General features: G+C 40.3%; 1 protein-coding gene across 1 annotated transcript in view; it reads left to right on the forward strand.

The window, feature by feature from the left end:
* LOC149187113 (vesicle-associated membrane protein 721-like) overlaps positions 1-17,992 on the forward strand; it is a 106,838-nt gene extending 88,846 nt beyond the window's left edge. Inside the window, exons 4-5 of the mRNA XM_089412749.1 lie at positions 17,558-17,620; positions 17,773-17,992. Of these exons, the coding sequence (XP_089268875.1) occupies positions 17,558-17,620; positions 17,773-17,922 (213 nt within the window). The 3' untranslated portion in view covers positions 17,923-17,992. The remainder of the gene's footprint in view (positions 1-17,557; positions 17,621-17,772) is intronic.
* The last annotated feature ends 1,463 nt before the right edge of the window (positions 17,993-19,455 follow it).

Here is a 19,455-nt window from a genome sequence, read left to right on the forward strand (position 1 = left end):
CACTACCATGACTTTTTTCATAGATAAAAAGATCATGATTTTCTTCAACATGCTTCATTTGATTATCAAGAAAGGTCTCCTCTTGATCACTGTGATCTTCTTCTTCAACTTCCTCCTTTACATCTTCAAAAGAATCTAAAAGACACTTTTTTGAGGGGCCTTGGCCAAATCTTTAAGGGTATCTTCACAACTCTGAAACATTGCCCCTTAATACTCAAGAAACTTTTCAATAAATACCTTAATAGAAAAGTTACTTTTTGGTTCACAAGAGTATTTAACCTATTCACTTTGGTATTTCCCAAGAGAATTGATGAACAACGTCATTAGAGCATTCTCATGAACCATCTTGATCCCTGAAGCATACTTGAATTTTACCACATGGTCAATCAGTGTTGCGGGGGAGCGCCCGCCCCCCCCCCCCCCCTATCCCGCTTCCAATCCACACTCTGGGCGGGAGTGACTCGGGAGCGTTTAGCCTTTTTTGCAATTTTTTTTGTAGTAATGTTCCAAATGCAATTTGTTTTTAAAGAAACAAATAAGTTTTGAGTGGGGCAGCTTAATGATCAAGCCTATGGCCCTAGTATTGATATGCAGTTCATGGTAATGTTAAATTCTTAAAGTAAAATGGTGAAAATGAAGATTAATTCTCCTTAATCTTTATTTTCATCATTTTATTTAAATTTTTAACATTACCATGAAATGACTTAGGATGTTTGAGAGTGGTTCCGACCTCATTGGATTTCATATGGAGAAAGTAGAATTTTAGATTTCATTCAAAATCCAGCAGACTTACCAGTTTTTCAGGATTTCAGGATTGGTGGATCGCAATGTTTCCATTGAATTTTGTCGTGTATTAGGGTATGGAACTCGTATTTAATCAAGAACACGAATCCCTTTATGTACCTTGATGTTAGTGACATTGGTTGTCGAACTCCTCTATCAGGACCCTCCTAAAAATGTACGCATCACTCAAACAAAATCTAGACTTGACATGCTATGCTTTTTCTATCATATGTTAATGCTTAAAGGGTGATATTAATGACAAAGATCCCTATATAGATACAGAGGTAATGACAAAGATACCTCTGGATATTAATGCGTAGAGGGTGATATTAATGACAAAGATCCTGATTTTCCAACAAGACTAAAAAATTAGACATTTCTTGTGGTGGCAAGAGGCCCAAGCATAAGAAATAGATAATAGATTTACTTGTCTTTTCTAGTTTCTAGTAGTTTTTATAACCATTGACTCTTTCATATTTATTATGATATTTTTTTAAACAATATATGACAATTTAAGTTTGAAGCTGGCAATTATAACTCATTAGTAATGAATTATGAATATGATGCTTCATGAAAGTTGAAAGTTGTTTCATTTCATTTCATTTTATAACATTTCATTTCATGTTAGATATTATTTGTTGTAATGGTTACATTTAGCTTACAAGTAGAAACTTGGTGATCAATGATGATAAATGTTATATATTGAATTTTGAAACCTTGAAATTTTAAGATTGATGAATCATGAGACTCAATATGTTGTATGTTACTATGTTACTAACTTGTGGACGTGGTTGATGAAGATTATAACTTCTAGATGATTGTTGTTATATGGTTCAATCTATGTTTTTTTATGTTTTTTATATCTAATTCATCATTCTACATGTTTTTGTTGACATAAATGTATCAAAATATAATATATATATATATATATAGATATATATATATATATATATATATATATATATATATATATATAAACGCTCAGGGATTCACTCCCAAATCGAGAGCTTCTGAAAATGTCGCTCCTGCACCCGTTTTCGCTCCTGCTCCCAAGTAACACTGGGTTAATGGCTGAAGAAGGATCACAATCGATCTTCGGAACTTTTGCCTCAAAATCTAGCAGGTCTTGTAGAGGATAACCTACAAGGCAAAAACTAGACTAAGGGACAACAATGAGGTGTGGCCCACTGTCACCACAACCACTACCTCCTGCTCTTTATGGACTTTCACCAATGGGAGGCTTCCCTTTAGATAAGTCACCTATGAGAGGTATGCTAGGTTCAAGGATCAAGGTGACAAGATAGGCTAATAGAGGATGGCTCTTCTTAAGTACAAGGCTCAAACAAGCAAAGAAAGGTAACTCACATCCTCTAACAAGGCCTTATTAGGGCATAATTGATCTAGGGCTTGAGAGATAGCAAGCCAAATGGACTAGCCTAGAATCAAGAGGCCAAGAAAAGGTTTCCAACAATGAATACCATCAACCAAATGAACAAGAAACCTCAAATACGCACCCAAGTAGAAACCTGGGGTTAACTAGGGTTTCCTAGGATAAAGTGTACCTAGGGCAAGAGAATTAGGCCTTAAGATGGATAGATTAGCCACTAAAGGAAGTTGATTTTGAGGAAATCAAATCTCCCCTCAATGTTGAATCTTTCCCCAAGTTAAAATTCCACCTCTAAGTCAACTTGCACCCTAGCCCTAGCTAGTGACTTGACCTTAAGAGGGCCGAAATCAGAAAAGGGAGAATGAACATGTGTTTGGGGATAAATTTGTGAGTGATCACCAAAATGACAAGGCCAGTGCCTAGTCCTTGGCATGATAGAGTCTATGGAGGTGAAATATTTGCTAAATCTTGGTAAGGTGTAAGGGAATTTTGATGCCCTAGCTCAAAACCCTAGCTATTATATTTGTGAGGGATCAAGGTCACTTGGAGAGTTATTCCAAATATTCACCAAGGGCATTTCCATTCACATTTCATACATGAGTAGCCCATACAATGATGTATTTGTTAAAAATAGCAACAATAAATTCCAATTTAATTTGTCCTTGAATTAAATTGTGAATTAAAATCGAATTCTATTCTCATAGCAACTTGTAAATAGTTAATTAAGTTAAATTGACTTAATTGAATTAGGAATTTCGAGTTAGAAGTCTATCTAGAGTCATGTAAGTGGGATCCCTAGATTTTAGGGGTCTAGATTGAGTTTATTGGAGTTGTAATTAGATAACCCAGTGTAACTGAGTTATAGTCAGTTAAACTAGTTCTAATTGTTGGAGGAACTGGAGGTTTAGTAGTGAGTCATTGCACCAATGCATCCTCAGTGCCACGCCAACTAACTAAAGATTCACTCAATAATAACTCATGCATGTTAGTTCAGAGGAAGACCCAGTTGAGACTAGTGTGCGGGGAGAGTGTACTATCAGTTGTATAATTTTCTGAGTTGTACAGATGGTGCATGCAATCAATTGAGGACCTAAGTTTGGATTGCGCAGTTATGGAAGAAGGATTGCCCAATTAAAGATGGGTTGATTCTCTCAGGAATTGCGCAAGGAAGTAGGGGCTTGGCAGGCAGCAAAATTGGCTAAGTGTTGGCTATAGCGGGCTTGTGAGGCAAAGAGTTAGATCATGCTTGTGCAGTGATTGTTCTACTGTGAAAAAGCATTGTATTTTCTTCTCAGATCTTCTGATTAATGCAAAATAAATAGTCGGGGTTTTGAGCATTTGCTTTCCCTAGAGAAATATTGTGTTATGTGCGATTGATATTCTTCCTCTTCCTGATTATTGTTTTCATCGATCATTATTGGTTTCTATTGTAAAAAGTAGAGTAGATTCTTGTCTCATATTTTAGTATATCACATGAGCTGTTGAATCTATAAAAAAATCTACATGGTATGAGAGTTGAAGACAGTATAGAAGAGGAGATTTCGAGGTTGTTATATTCAAATTTGCATTTCATACTTTAGAGTCGGCAAATGGCTTTCTACGGTTTGAGATTTGAGTATGCCTTGGAAGACAACTCGAATTACATAGCCTAGAAGGACAGGATGGAAGCAATGCTGGAAGACATTGGCCTCAAAGAATTCATTGATCAAGACATTCCTAAGCCTCCAACAATGGATGCTAATGATCTGGCTGAATGAAGAAAGTGTGTGGCAAAGGCAACACGGATTATTCTTGAGGGAGTTCGAGACCACATTGTCTCAAGTCTCCATGGCAAGGAAACTATGTATGCTATGTGGAAGGCATTGACGAACCTATTTCAAATAGCAATGACCATAGGAAGTTGGCACTGAAGTGTGAAAATTTGATTACCCAAATCACCACTGCAGCAATTGGTTAAGTTCCTTCTATTTGTTAATTATTGTTTCCTACAGTAAACACCGAAACTAATACACTACAGTCTTCACCAATTAAAATTATAAGCAGAAACAAGAAACTGAGCAAAAAAGAAACACACAAGACATTACACCGTTGATTTTGGACGGAAGTCCCCAGAAAAATCCAATGCGGGAAAATCATTGCATCGGCTAAGGGTTTGTATTATTAAGCAATAGCTTTTCTTAATATAATCTCTGGATGCCTTGCTAGCTATCCAGTACAGAGAATATCACTGATAGAAGATTAGTGAGAAATACCTCACACTATCACTGGCGATCCTGACTGATCCAACCACAGAATGGCTAGTCCCTTGTTGCCTCTGCGTAGTCACTGCATAGGCCCAACATCACAGCTCCTAGGGACTGCGTCACTCCCTCTGTTGATCGATTTGCCTCTCTGAGACTTAGATTTTGTCCTCCCGATCTCACACCCTGGCTTCATAAATCGATCTCTCCAGCGAAAATACAAATCTCCACAAGGCTCTTCGTCAACCTAAGCTGGCCAGCATAGCCTTTGTGCTACCTCACCTGGATCTCTCTCTGCCTCCTCCACTGAGTATTCTCGGATCAGGAGAAATCTCCAACCAGAACTATCCTTGCACCTCTCTGTAAGACATCACTTCGAACTTCTTTCCAGCAACTGCTACGCTGCTCTCTTTAGAAATTCAATCTTTGATCTCCTACTCAATTTGTTTTCCAAATGCCCATCAAGCCTCCTCTTATAATCCTCCGGTTGAGAACCAACGACCCAAATTAGATTCTCATCAATGGCTCAGATCATTTTGGCTTGATCCTCGCCTTCTTCTAGAAGTTTCACCCATAGTTAGATTAATACCCTTTAATTATTTTATTTTCCTAAGTTTAAACTTAGGCACCCATTAAAAATAATTAATTATTTTAATAAAACTGTCTCTAAGTGGAATTTCCTAAAACGATTTTTGGATATTGTGGAATACATGCGTCTAAGCCTCCCTGCAAATTTTGAGGCTTAGAGCACATCCTATGCTACCAGAAATCAACACTCCCTCTTAGCAAGGAATGTGCTTTAGTAATGCAACCTGTTGAAGCATCACCGAGACTCTGTAACATCTCCCTCTGCATTGTTGATGTCTGAGATCACTGACCATCAACTACCGCGCAAATGTTGCATCTGTATTGCTACTAACCCTGCCACTGCCAACACTGCATATGTACTGCAACTCTCAAATTCTGCATCCGTGTTGCTGCTGTCACTACCACTGCCAATACTGCATTTGCACCGCAGCCTTCTCCAACTATTGTTGCTACTGCATCAACAACGGAAAATCATCCAAAATTACTAAACAGGTGTTCAACATGATGCATCTTTTGCTAGAGTTCTGACTGCTGCTAGTCTTTGCACTGACCCTCTGAAGCCTCTGCACTGTTGCTGACTCTGCTCTGTGCCAATTCAATTGCTACCAACTATAGCTCTGCGTTGCTCAGTCTCTGGCACTCCTAGCCACTGCAACTGTCACTCTGGCACCCCTCTGCACCAACTGACACTGGTTCATCTTACTACTTCTGATCTGGGCTCCCGTAGCAAGGTATTGATCTAAGAGGTGGACTCCTCAAAAATTTTGCCCATTTGCAGTTCTTTCGAACTACAGTTCTATATCACCCCACCTCTGGGCAAACTCCTCCTCCTCGATTTGTGCGGATGCAGCCTTTGAATCATGCTTCTCGTCCTCGTCCTTCTTCTTGAGAGGACATTGTGTAGCGTAGTGACCAAGTTCACCACACCGGAAGCACTTGATCTTTGAAACAACTTTATTTTCCTTTTGCTGCTCCTGTTGCCCCTTAGATGCGAGGGTTGCATTCTCATCCTCCTCCTTTGGCTTTGTCCCACTGCTGTTGCTGCTACTATTAAGTTTGCACTTGACTAAGTCTCTCCTCATCTCTTCCTACTGAAGAGCGGCCCACATTCCTTCCCAATCTGGCAATCTCTCTCTACCCAGGATACTCTAGACAAACACTTGCCATTCTTCTAAGACTGAATTTAGGGCCAGCCTCACCATCTCGATAGGCTGAAGTGTTGACCCCACAGCTACCGATGAGTCTCAGATCTCTTGAAGCTTCATAACGAACAGATCAATGCGTTCCCCTTTTTGCATCTGTGTGGATCTCATCTTCTACTCCAAGTACATCTTCCACTGCTCGAAAGATCCTTTGTATAGCGTGGACAAGGCATCCCACATCTCCTTGGTAGTCCCTTTGCCAGAGATGTGACATACTACATGATCCTTCACTCCATCGAGGATCATCCGCTTGGCCTTTGCCATCTCTCCTCTGTACTTTTTGAGCAGATCTGGATTCGCGGGTACAACTACCACACTGTCGATGTAGTTCTTGAGAAAATGTTCATCCAGAAGGCATGACATCCTCGCCTTCCAGATCACATAGTTGGATGCACCATCCAACCGATCCTGATCTCGTAACTCACTAGCTTCCATCTCTGCCAACGAAAGTGTCGAACTGCTTCCTCTCTCCTATGCGCAACACTAAGCTGGCCTATGCACTGCCAGCTGGAGTTAGTAGATCTGTTGCTCCTTGTAGCTGCTCAGCAAATGAGAATTTGGACTTTTTGGCTGGAAATCCTCTGAAGAAGAATTCCCCCAACAATGTCTCCCTTCTTCCTTCTGATGATTTTCTACCCCAACAACTACTGTAGAAAACTGCGTCACACTAGAAACCACCTCTTCGCTGAAGCTTCTGTGCTTCTCCCTGTGACACTAGCAAACTTTGATCTAGAAGCCTTACCTCTCTGTCGACTCACTCAGAGAGAGACCTTCCTCGAAAATTTTTCCCTCCTGGCTTGGATTGCTCAATCCTTCTGGGGATTCGATTTGCTGCCTACTCAGCACTTCGACCCTCCTTCTCTTCAGTGTTGGGCTCTTCTGGCGTTGTTCTCTTGCTTCACCTGCAGCTCTGATACCATGTGAAAATTCAATTACCTGAATCACCACTGCAACAACTGATTAAGTTCCTTCAATTGGTTAATTACTGAACAAATTATTTATTATTTTCTATAGTACACACCGAAACTTATACACTGCGGTCTTCACCAATTAAAATTATAAGTGGAAACAAGAAACTGAGCAAAAAGGAAATACACGACACATTACACCATTGTTTTTGGACAAAAGTCCCCAGAAAAACCCAATTCGGGAAAATCGGTGCAGCAACTGAGGGTTTGTATTATTAAGCAATAGTTTTTCTGAATACAATCTCTGGATGCCTTGATGACTATCAAGTACAAAGAATATCACTGACAGAAGATTAGTGAGAAATACCTCACACTATCATTGGCGATCCTGACTAATTCGACCACATAATGGCTAGTCCCTTGCTGCCTCTGCGCAATCACTATGTAAGCCCAGCGTCACAGCTCCTAAGGACTGCGTCACTCCCTTTGTTGATCGATTTGCCTCTCTGAGACTTCAATTATATCCTCTCGATCTCACACCCCGGCTTCCGGCTTCAGAAATCGATCTCTCCAGAAAAAATACATATCTACACAAGGTTTTGCGCCTCCTTTGTGTTAGCCTAGCTGGCCAGCGTAGTCTTTGCACTGCCTCTCCCGGATCTCTCTCTGCCTCCTCTGCGTTGCCTCTCTCGGATCTCTTTCTGCCTCCTCTCCTGAGTATTCTTAGATCAAGAGAAATCTCCAACCGAAACTATCCCTACCCCTCTCTACAAGAAATCACTTCAAACTTCTCTCTAGCAACTGCAGCGCTGCTCTCTTCAGAAATTTGGTCTCTGATCTCCCACTCAAATTTTTTTCCAAACGGCCATCAAGCCTCCTCTTATAATCCCCCAGTTGAGAACCAACGACCCAAATTAGATTTTAATCAATGGCTCAGATCATTTTGGCTTGATCCTCGTCTTCTTCTAGAAGTTTCACCCACAGTTAGATTAATACTGTTGAATTATTTTAATTTCCTAAGTTTAGGCTTCGACACCCATTAAAAATAATTAATTATTTTAATAAAATTGTCTCCGAGTGGAATTTCCCAAAACGATTTCTAGGTATTGTGGAATACATGTGTCCAAGCCTCCCTGCAAATTTTGGGACAAACTCAGAAAGATCAAGATGGAGAAGGGCGACTCTATTCCGAAATACTTGACCAAGTTCACTCATTGTCGTGATGAACTTGGAAGTGTTGGGATTACTGTTGTTGAGGATGATATGGTGAACCTAGCTCTTCTAGGACTCCCTAAGAGTTGGCATAGTTATTAGGACTCTGTCAATGGGAGGCAGAAGTTGCCAGATTGGGAACGATTATGGTCGGATTTGGTGCAGGAAGAGATTCAGAGGAACACCAGAGACGGATTCTCATCAAAGACTGATGATGAGAAAAATTATGCCTTAGCGAGTAAGCCAAAGAAAGGGAAAGGGAAGGCATCCCATTCCAAATCGGATTCTTGTCATGGATGCAAGAAGAAGGACATGTCGAAAGTCAAGTGCTTTCATTGTCACGAGCTGGGATGTTTTGCTACAAATTGTCCATTCAAGAAGTCCTCAAGAGGCGTGGCAGGGGAGGCTCTTGCCTCACAACTCAAATTTGACTTTACCCTCATTGCATGCATGGTGTCATCGATGATGGGTAGTGTATGATACCTAGACACTGAAGCTTCTTTCCACATGACTGGTAACAAGGAGCTCTTCAGTGACTTTGAGGAGAAGAATCTCCAGATGCATATTGAGATGGGTGATGACGGGAGGTATAGTGCTACCGGGTTGCGTACAGTTACATTTCATAGGGAGTAGGGTGCTCCTCTCACCTTGCGAGATGTTATGTATGTTCCTGGTTTGAAGAAGAACTTGGTATCTGTTGCCATGTTGGAGGATAGAGGCTATGATGTGATCTTTAGTAAGGGAAAGGTGTTCCTTCATCACATAGCCACAAGACAGGTAAAGAGGATAGGGATTCGAGTGAAGAATCTCTACAAGTTAGAGGTAGAAGATTGTGTTGCCTTGAGCATGAAAGAAGAGAAGGTGCAGAGCCAAGACATCAGTGAGTTGTGGCACAGGCGGTTGGGTCACTTGCATCATGGCGCTTTGAAAATCATGCAGCAAATTTCTACCGGTCTTCCCAAAGGTACACTAGAGCAAGTTGACACATGCAAAGGGTGTACTTTGGGAAAATTCACCAAAGCTTCCTTTCACGACAAAGACAGTCGAGCACATGCGATCCTCGATCGAGTCCATTCAGATGTGTGTGGACCATTCTCGATAACATCCATGACCAAACATAGGTATTATGTTATATTTGTTGACAATTTTTCTCGTAAATACTTTATCCTTTTCATGCAGAAGAAAGTTCAGACTTTTGCAAAGTTTTGTGAATTTGAAGTACTGGTTGAGAAAGATACTGGCTGGAAGGTTAAAGCTCTCAAGAGTGATGACAGTAGAGAGTATGTGTCAAATGAGTTTAAAAACTTATGTGTGGTAGAAGGGATTAAACGGGAGTTGACAACACCCCATAACCCACAACAGAATGGGGTGGTTGAAAGGAAGAATAGAAGCATTGTAGGGGCAGCACGAGTGATGTTGCATGATTAGGGCCTACCACTACACTTGTGGGCTGAGGCATGCAACACAACTGTTTATTTGCATAATAGAAGCCCTCATCGGATTCTTGGGATGAGTACACCAGAGGAGGCTTTCTCAAGGAAGAGACCAGATGTGGGTCACTTCAGGATTTTTGGGTCATCAATATATTGCCATGTGACCAAAGATGCATGGAAGAAGCTTGAGCCGACAACAGAGTTGCCAGTTGGGGATATTTGTGGAGTACACTGATACACCTCACAACTATTGGATGTATCTACCGACCAACAGGATGACAGTAGTTCGCAAGGATATCAAATTTGATGAAGAGAAGGCCATGAGATGTTCCCTTGAGAGGGAGCTTCAGCTACATGCAGTTGAGGAGCTTTTAGCTCCTAAGGAGGAGCCTCAGATTGATGTGGAGCAACCACATGTAGAGGATCCGGGAGTGGAGACATCCACTCAGGCAGAGTCTTCTAGAGATGGGAGAAAGCGCACTAGAGAGGCTGACAAGTTATTGCAGGATGCGAGAGAGAATGTGGGAGCACCCACATCACAACGCAGGCAGAGGAGGTCACCTGAGAGGTACACTAGATACATGGCTCTTATGAGCAGATGTGTTGAGACAAAGCCATCTTCTTTTGAGGAGGCAGTGCAGCAACCGATTTGGGTTGATGCCATGGTGGAGGAGTATGACTCCATTGTTCATAACAATGTTTGGGATGTGGTCCCAAGACTGGCAGACAAGTTAGTGGTGAGTTCTCGATGGATTTACAAGGTAAAGCAAGTAGCAAATGGTAGTGTGGAGAAACATAAGGCCAGGTTTGTGGCCCGAGGATTTTCTCAGGTAGAGGGGATTGATTACGATGAGACCTTTGCTCTTGTTGCAAGGTACTCATCAATTAGATCCATTTTGGCACTATCAATGCAAATGGGTTGGAAGATACATCAGATGGATGTAAAGACAACCTTCCTTAATGGCATGATTGAGGAAGAGGTGTATATTGAGAAACCTGAAGGTTTTGAGACCTTTGACCACGAGTCGCATGTGTTTCGACTCAAGCGAGCGTTGTATGGGTTGAAGCAAGCACCCCGTGCTTGGTACACCAAGATTGATAACTACTTCACCGGGTTGGACTTCACCGAAAGTGAAGCGAATGCGAACCTGTACCATATTGTGGTGGAAGGTAAATTGTTGATTATTGTTTTATATGTCGACGATATGATTCTAACACGTGATGATAAGCTGATCAAGTCTTGCAAAGAGGATCTTGCAAAAGAGTTCGAAATGAAGGACTTGGGCCTCATGCACTACTTTTTGGGCATGGAAGTACGGCAAGGTGATGGGGAACTTTTTGTCTCTCATGGAAAGTATGCCAACAAGATACTGAAAAGGTTCCACATGGAGAGCAATAAACCCATGGAGACTCCTCTAGCAAGTAACTAGACGAATGAGGATGCTACTTTGGGTGAAGTAGTGGAAGCTACTGTTTATAGGCAGCTTGTGGGTTCACTCATGTATTTGGTGAACACACGACCGAACATGTGCTATGCAGTTAACCAGCTTAGTCAAGCAATGGTTAGGTCGACCAAGCTGTATTGGAAGGCGGCCAAGCATGTGTTGAGATACCTCATAGGCACTACTCAGTATGGATTGTGGTACAGACGGACGAGGGAGCGAAGCTTCAAGGCTTCACTGATGCAGATTGGGCAGGGAGTCCATCCAACAGGAAGAACACATCAGGAGGGATCTTCAGTATTGGGTCAGCGGTTGTTTCTTGGTACAACAGGAAACAGAGATCAGTTGCACTCAGTTCAGCAGAGGCAGAGTACATGGTTGCTAGTCAAGCAGCTTGTGAGGCCATCTGGATGAGGAAGATTCTGGTTGGTTTGTTTGGTTAGCAAATGGATCCAACTGTGATTTACTGTGAGAATCAGAGTTGTATCAAACTCTCTGAAAATCCAGTTTTTCATGATCGGTCCAAGCATATTGATATCTGGTATCATCATCTTCAAGATTGTGTGCAGAGGATGATTATGTTGTTGGAGTACATTCCCACAGAGGAGCAAGATGCAGATATCTTGACAAAGGCATTGTCAAGATGTAAATTAGAGTTTCACAGAGATAGGATTGGGGTAGCTGATAATCCCTTTCTTGTTGAGAGGGAGTGTTAAAAATAGCAACAAGAAATTCCAATTTAATTTGTCCTTGAATTAAATTGTGAATTAAAATCGAATTCTATTCTCATAGCAACTTGTAAATAGTTAATTAAGTTAAATTGACTTAATTGACTAAGGAATTTCGACTTGGAAGTCTATTTGGAGTCATGTAAGTGTGATTCCTAAATTTTAGGGGTCCAGATTGAGTTTATTGGATTTGTAATTAGATAACTCAGTCTAACTGAGTTATAGTCAGTTAAACTAGTTCTAACTGTTGGAGGAACTAGTAGAGGTTTAGTAGTGAGTCAATGCATACTCAGTTGCACACCAACTAACTGAAGATTCACTCAATAATAACTCATGCATGTTAGTTCAGAGGAAGACCTAGTTGAGACTAGAGTGCAGGGACAATGTACTATTAGTTGTATAATTTTTCGAGTTATAAAGATGGTGCATGCAATCAGTTGAGGAACTAAGTTTGGATTGCGCAGTTATGGAGGAAGGATTCCCAATTAAAGATGGGTTGATTCTCTCAAGAATTGCACAAGGAAGTAGGGGCTTAGCAGGCAGCAGAATTGGCTAAGTGTTGGCTATAGAGGGCTTGTGAGGCAGAGAGTTAGATCATACTTGTGCGAGGATTGTTCTAGTGTGAATCTCAGATCTTTTGGTTAATGCAATATAGATGGTCAGGGTTTTGAGCATTTGCTTTCCCCAGAGAAATATTGTGTTGTGTGCAATTGATATTCTTCCTCTTTCTGATTATTGTTTTCATCGATCATTATTGGTTTCTGTTGTAAAGAGTGGAGTAGATTCTTGTCTTATGTTTTAGTATATCACAGGAGCTGTTGAATCTACATAAAAATCTACAGTGTCTAGATTCTATATAATTGATCTTCAGTAATAAATGGCACAATAGAGAAACCCTATATAATCAATTCATTCCATACATTAGACATAGAATCAAAAAAATTATCCAATACAAGGCTTACTCACAAGACAAAATGCATGAACAATCCTTTATTGATCCAAGATAATATCTTCAATGCCAAGGAATAGCTCCAATATGCCAAAATACACCATAGAGTCACATCTCCACAAGAATCCAAGATGTTGTAATATCTAATAGGGTCGAATTTATGTCACAAGTGATGATAATGAGATACAATGATAGTCTCATCTATTTATATGAAGAGGATGAATTCTAGTTAGCCTAATAACACCTCTAAAACAAGTTTGATGCCACAATGTACTTGGGTTACAAGCCAATACACTAACTTGATGTAAATACGCCCTAATTAGCCCACATGTGTGAGCCGTAAGCTCTTTAGGGTTGACGTCATCCAATGAAAAGGCTCCAAATAGCACATCTAAAGGTTATGAGGTGTCCAAAGTGGTGTAGAAACACGTCAAGTCCATAATTTGAGGGTTGACCCTCAAATCTACCTCATTGCCTCTTGTGGTGTCCTAAGATCCAATTGGGGCACCACAAAGTGGTCTCCATGGGTCTTCAAGTTTCAACTACTCAAAGTGACCTCCTCTACTCCAGTGTTGAGGGCTTTTCAAGTGCAACAAGCCCTCCATAGTCTCTTATGGTGAGGCCAACCTCATCTAGGCTCTGAATCAATTGTCATCCATCAATTGGTGTCAAGGCCAACCTAGGGCAAATTGGATCCAACTGTGTCTTCTTGAAGAATCATCAAATCTGGTACAAAGTCATCCAACATCTTGGGTGCAGGAAGTGTCCCAGGATACATGTCATTTGATGTTGTTGCTATGGGGCCCAAGAGTCTCAACACTTCACCTGTTTGTGCCAATATGCTTTTCTGGAGGACTTGGGTACTTATGGAGAAGGTGCCCAAGACCTAGGCCACTGAACCAACTGACAAGAACATCACGAATTCTAGTGAAAGCAACCAACCATTAGGGACAAAGATCATTAGTGCATCTAAGTGAACCAAACTTGAATGTCATGGGCTATTTAATACTTCAAACAAGGATCCCCTTCCAAAATCAAGAACCTGTCTTGTAATGGTGTTTTCTCCCTTAGTAGGTGTGGCTAAAGGGCAACACTATTAGGTGTTTCCAACCCCTAAGGGGAAGTAACATTTCCCTGGTCCACCCTTCAATTGATAGGTGTTAGTGAATAATAATGATGGTAATGGAGGGGATAATACTTCATGGCCAAGTGCCATGGTGAAAGGGACCAACTAATGTGGGTGTCCACATCCTGAGTGTATAGATGTGAGGAGGGAGCATTCGTGGATGCATGAGTTACCAACTCGGCCTTTGTTTTTCCACCCTTCTTGTGTGCCTTTTACTTCTTCTTGATTTTTCTTTGTATTACTACTTATAGCTCAAGGGTTAAAGCTTGCTTTGAATGATGTAGCATTGTATTACCCCTTAATGATGAGTCAGTTTATCGTTGATCAGAGTTGGGACATGCAAGGGTTCCTTCTTTTGATTTGATGGAGGAATGAATGCTCAAGAATTGGGTGATGGCCATAATGGGTTAGGTAGAGCTCATGCTAGGCTTTTTCCCACATGTTAATCTTTATGTCCCTGGCCATCTTTTGCATTTTGATTTTTCTTTCTTTAGATTTGTTGTGGCCATGATATGCTCTTTCTATTTCTTTTAGCTACATCAACCTCCTAGGGTGAAGTTTTTGGGCCCTACTCAGGTATGTGGATAGATGAGTGCCAAATCCTAGAGTACCAATGACAAGTTGACCTCGAAGAATGGAGGTGATATTTGGGCTTGTAATGTAAGATGGAAAGTTCTAAGTATGACATATGGGAAGATGGAACTACACTATCTCAATCAGGGCTTCTCAAGTAGTGCCCCTCCTATACCCATTGGGTCTTAAGGGAGGTCCCACTGGACTAGGGTCAAAGGTTAACCCCCCAATTAAGGTGAGAGAACAAGAGCATGATCAAATCCCATCATGCTTCCAGATCACCCCATAATCCATACTAAATGCCCAAGAACAAACAAATATAAGCACCTGATTGCAAAATGACCAAAGTACCTTTTGAGTGGAAGCCCACCTTCATCCCTGTGCTCTACCAGACGAGTGAGAAGAAAATGGCTGATGCAAGTAGTGGAGATATATGGCATATCATTAACTAGTGGTGGTTGTGGGGGGCACATCATCAATAAATCCAACTCCCAACCTTAGTAGTTCAACATTTCTGCATTTAGGGGTACTCAAGTGAGTCAAGTACCATGTGAAAGCATCTCATAACCCAGTGCTCACCTCTTGATGGGAAACGTTGCATCATCAAAGTCATAATTACTCTCTGGATTGGGTAAAACGCCTCTTGGAGTGTTTCTGAATGGGATGAGAATCATCTCTCAAGAGACCTGTGTTGCTGTAACAACACTACTTGAAAAAACCTTGTCAGGATCAAGTGAAATCATCAATCATTAGGGATAATAATCATATATGCATCATAATGGACCATACGTAATGTTAGGGGCACAATAATATACTTCACACAAAACCTTCAAATGTCTAATTAGATTAGGACATGTAAACAAGTTATCTCAGTTATAGTAGGGATGATTAAATCAACAACCTTATTAAGTGCTTCCAGCTCCCAAGGGGAGTGGCATGTCTCAGGTTAGCCCATCAATCTGTAGGTGTGTGTGATAATGATGGTTGTAGAATGGGAAGGACTTCGAGGCAAGGTGCCATAGCCATGTGACCAGCTAATGGAGTTTTAACATCCTAAGTGTATAGATGTAAGGAGCAATCGTGGAGGCATGGGTTACCCCTTTCTGCATCCAGCTTTTTCCACCCTAGTGCACCTTTTATTTTCTATGATTTGTTTTTATAAGATGCATAGCTTAGCGGCCCAAGCTTGCTTTCTGAGATTTTTCATTACCCCTTTAAGATGAGGCAGATTATTGCTCATTAGGGTTGGAACAAACAAAAGTTCCTTTCTACAGATGAAGCATTAAATGCTTGAGGAACTAGGTGATGGCTAATGAGAGAGGTAGAGTTCATGCTAGGCTTTTCCCCATGCACTAAACAAATGTCCCAGCCATCTTTTGCATTTTACATTTTTCTTTCATTGTGCCTTTCTTATGCTTTTGCCTTTCTTTTAGCTGCAACAACCTCTAGGGCTAGGTTTCTAGGCCCAAATTCATGGATGCGGATGAATGGTGCCAATCCCAATGACCATTGATCACTAGCCCTGAGAATGGAGATGAATAACAAGGAAAGATGGAAAGTGGTAAGTTTGTATTGCCTTGGAAATGCTACATCAATCAGTGCTTCTCCAGTAGTATCCTTCCTAAGACCTTAGGGGAGGTCACACAGGACTAGAGTCAAAGGCTAGCCCCTCAGGTGAAGTGAGGGAACAAGAATACAGTCAAGATTAGTCAATTATGCAGTTTGCCACTTGATCCATATTACTATACCCATAACATTAAGTGAAATGAAAATCACATGATTGCAAAAATGGTTAAAGTATTTTCCAATGGATGACCCACCTTCCTTCAAGAAGGAATGCCAGACGGGAGAGAAATCTGACTGGAGCAAGAAGTGGAGGATCCTAACATAATGTTATGTGCTGATCATATAGGGCTGCTAACTAGCTGGCTGTCCAAAGAAAAGAAAAAAATTCTCCTAGGGGTTACCCACTTTTTGGTGGGTAACAGGAACCAACAGAGATCCCTCGACAATTCCCTCATCTCCAGCCTTGAGGATAGTGCTACTTTATAAACAGGAGGGCATTTAAGGGTCCTACTCCAACTCCTTTAAGTAGATAGATAGGTTGCTATGCATTTAGACCATCTCTAGTAAATAAGGCCCATGTAGTAGATATAGTGTGAGAGATATTTGTAATAAGGCTTATTAGAAGGTTCTTCCTACTATAAATTTCCTTTAGAATGTTCCTAGGAAGTAGACAGAACTATATAAAGAAGTAGAAGCAATTTAATGGGATGTCTTGAAAAACATATTGTCATTTCTGCTCCAAATCTGGGTATAATTTGTTACTTGTCAGAGATTTTGTGCTACTTTTACTTTGAAAACTACAGTATACCTAGGTGTGCAAGCAACCAGTATTCTTGTGCAAATGGTATTTTCATGGTTGATTTTTATTAGGGGAGGCTAACGTCCTTGGTTGTAAGTTCTGATCTACTTCAAAGGTTGTAAACTGTTTGGTTATCTAATACAGTATTTGCTTAAGCACTAGCAGTTAACTGATTTTTATATTGTATTTGTTAAAATATGGATGATACTCAATTTCTAGTTCAGATGTTATCAATTGCAATCAGCTAGATTTTGTCGGGGGAAATGAGTGCCAAAGAGAGTAATAAGAGTGTTTTAGGAGTAATAAGAGATGGAATGATAAAGATAGGTAAGAAATTTTGCAGTATGATTGTGTACCACGAATTTGTTTTTCATACTGTGTGAAGAAGTTTGGATGATAGCATTCACGAGAAATGAAGTGTGGTGATGGAAGATGGTTTTCAATAGCAGTCAGTTTGATTGTGAAATAGCCATAAAAGAGAAGAAATACAATTGAAAATGAAAAGGCAAATATTTTGAAGTAAAATTTTTCTGAGGGCTGGCAAATTGTAAGGGTTGCATTTTTTCCCTTTCTTCCTGTGAGTTCCACTGCTAAATTTGATGTAACATCTTTGAGTTGCAGATCCTTGATCGTGGTGAGAAGATAGAACTGATGGTTGATAAAACAGAGCAACTTCAATTCCAGGTTCAATATCAGTTTAGCCTACCATTCTACAAGATTTAATGATTTTACAGTGTTATCTGTTTTGGTTATGAAGGGAAAAAGTTTCTGTGCTCTGATATGATTTAATTAAGATTCAAAAGATCTCAAAACTTAGTATTTCATGACTTTTGCAGGCTCAGGATTTTCAGAATCAGGGTACTAAGATACGCAGGAAAATGTGGTTCCGGAATACAAAAGTCAAGCTAATTTGTCTTAGTTTCTTGCTTTTTGTAGTTCTCATGATATGGATCTCTCTATGCCGTGGATTCAAATGCCATGTCTGAACTAATAAGTTTGTAGCTATCAACATGACTAACCTTTAGTGAAGGGCTATACAATGCATCTTTATTCTTCTATTGTTGTTCTCTCTACATGTAAATGGTGTTTGCTGGAAAGGTAGTTCTTTTTCCTGTTTCTTCAGAGTATCACTCTTTATTTCAAAATTTGTGTTACATGGTGGTTGGGGGCAAGTGGTTTTATATTCTCATGATTAGATTGCTTAGATGCACTGTATTTTATCATGGTTAAGGCCTTGTTTCTAGTTTCATTTGGCATTAATAATGTAGTTGGTTAAGAGGTGGTTAAGTTTTATCATTGCCTGCTCGCTTGAAAAGTTCAAATGCTATAGTGGAGCACATTGCAAGAACGTCCATTTTATTTGTATTTCTCAATTTTGAAGGGTGAGAACTATTTGAAATGACCTTTTCCAGATGATGAATGAAAATGAAACACACAAATTAAATATTTATATACCATGTTTTGGTTTTCGGTCTTCTAGGGAATCCATTTAATGCTAATAATAATTTGAGTTTAAAAACCTTTTTGGGACACCTTGATTCCTATGTATTGCATTTTATCCTCTTCAGTGTAGATTGTGATTTATGCCATTAGAAGTTTGAATTTAACTTTGATGGCCTGCTAGAATTCAATACATTGATCTTTGCTATTTGTCTTTGGTTCTTGAATTGAAAAAATAGATAGATTCATTATGCGTTGAATTTATAAATGCATCCCAGTTAGACAAAGCAGATGTCGGGGTTTTGAGCTGTTGCATGATGTCCTGTGACCTTAAAGCTTCTCTATGGGAACTAAGTTCTCTTATGCTATATCTAATGCATTACAGTCAGCATTTAGTTCCCTATTTTGCATATTTGACTTTTCCTACAAGTAAATTAGGGCCTAAAAATAGCCCATGCTCTGAATATTGCTCATTCTACGAGTGACCTTGGAGGATAATTGATCTGCAATTGATCAGAGGTGAGGCTTAGAGAGTCTCACCCCGCAGCTGGATCTTCCAAACGCTCAACTCAGAAACAAATGAATCACACACAATCACACAAGATAAGATAAAAGACTCTAATATTCATTTGTATTATCATGAGACTCGATAAACTTTTAAAGAGATTTACAAATACTTATTTAGAACTTGTCTCCTTTCTTGTAAGTTACCAAACAGGAAAAAGCTAAATACATTATTTAAATATTGCCTTTCATGATATAAGCTGCCTAGGACTAGATGTTTCCTTTCTCATTAGATGTTACCGTTATGAGTCAGGCAGCCTGGTTGCCCAATGCCTCTCAGTTTAGATGGAAAGTGTCCCCTGCGTTCCACCTCCTGGTTTAAGTGTGAAGCCATTGATGAAATATTTTAGATGCTAGAGTTGATGTGTTGTGATGCTCACTGTTGATGAAGTAGTAGGTGCCTACATAGCCTAGGGTGGGAGGGCACATCTCCAAATGAGTTCAAGCCTGATGCTGCTTTGTTGAACTGATAAATGTGAATCAGGGGCCTACTAAAGCGGGGTGGGATGACACGT

The sequence above is a fragment of the Pinus tabuliformis genome, chromosome 3_1 (genome assembly GCF_031772625.1).
Source record: "Pinus tabuliformis cultivar Carrire ecotype Pingquan chromosome 3_1, CPIR1, whole genome shotgun sequence".
In the NCBI taxonomy this organism is placed as follows: Eukaryota; Viridiplantae; Streptophyta; class Pinopsida; order Pinales; family Pinaceae; genus Pinus; species Pinus tabuliformis.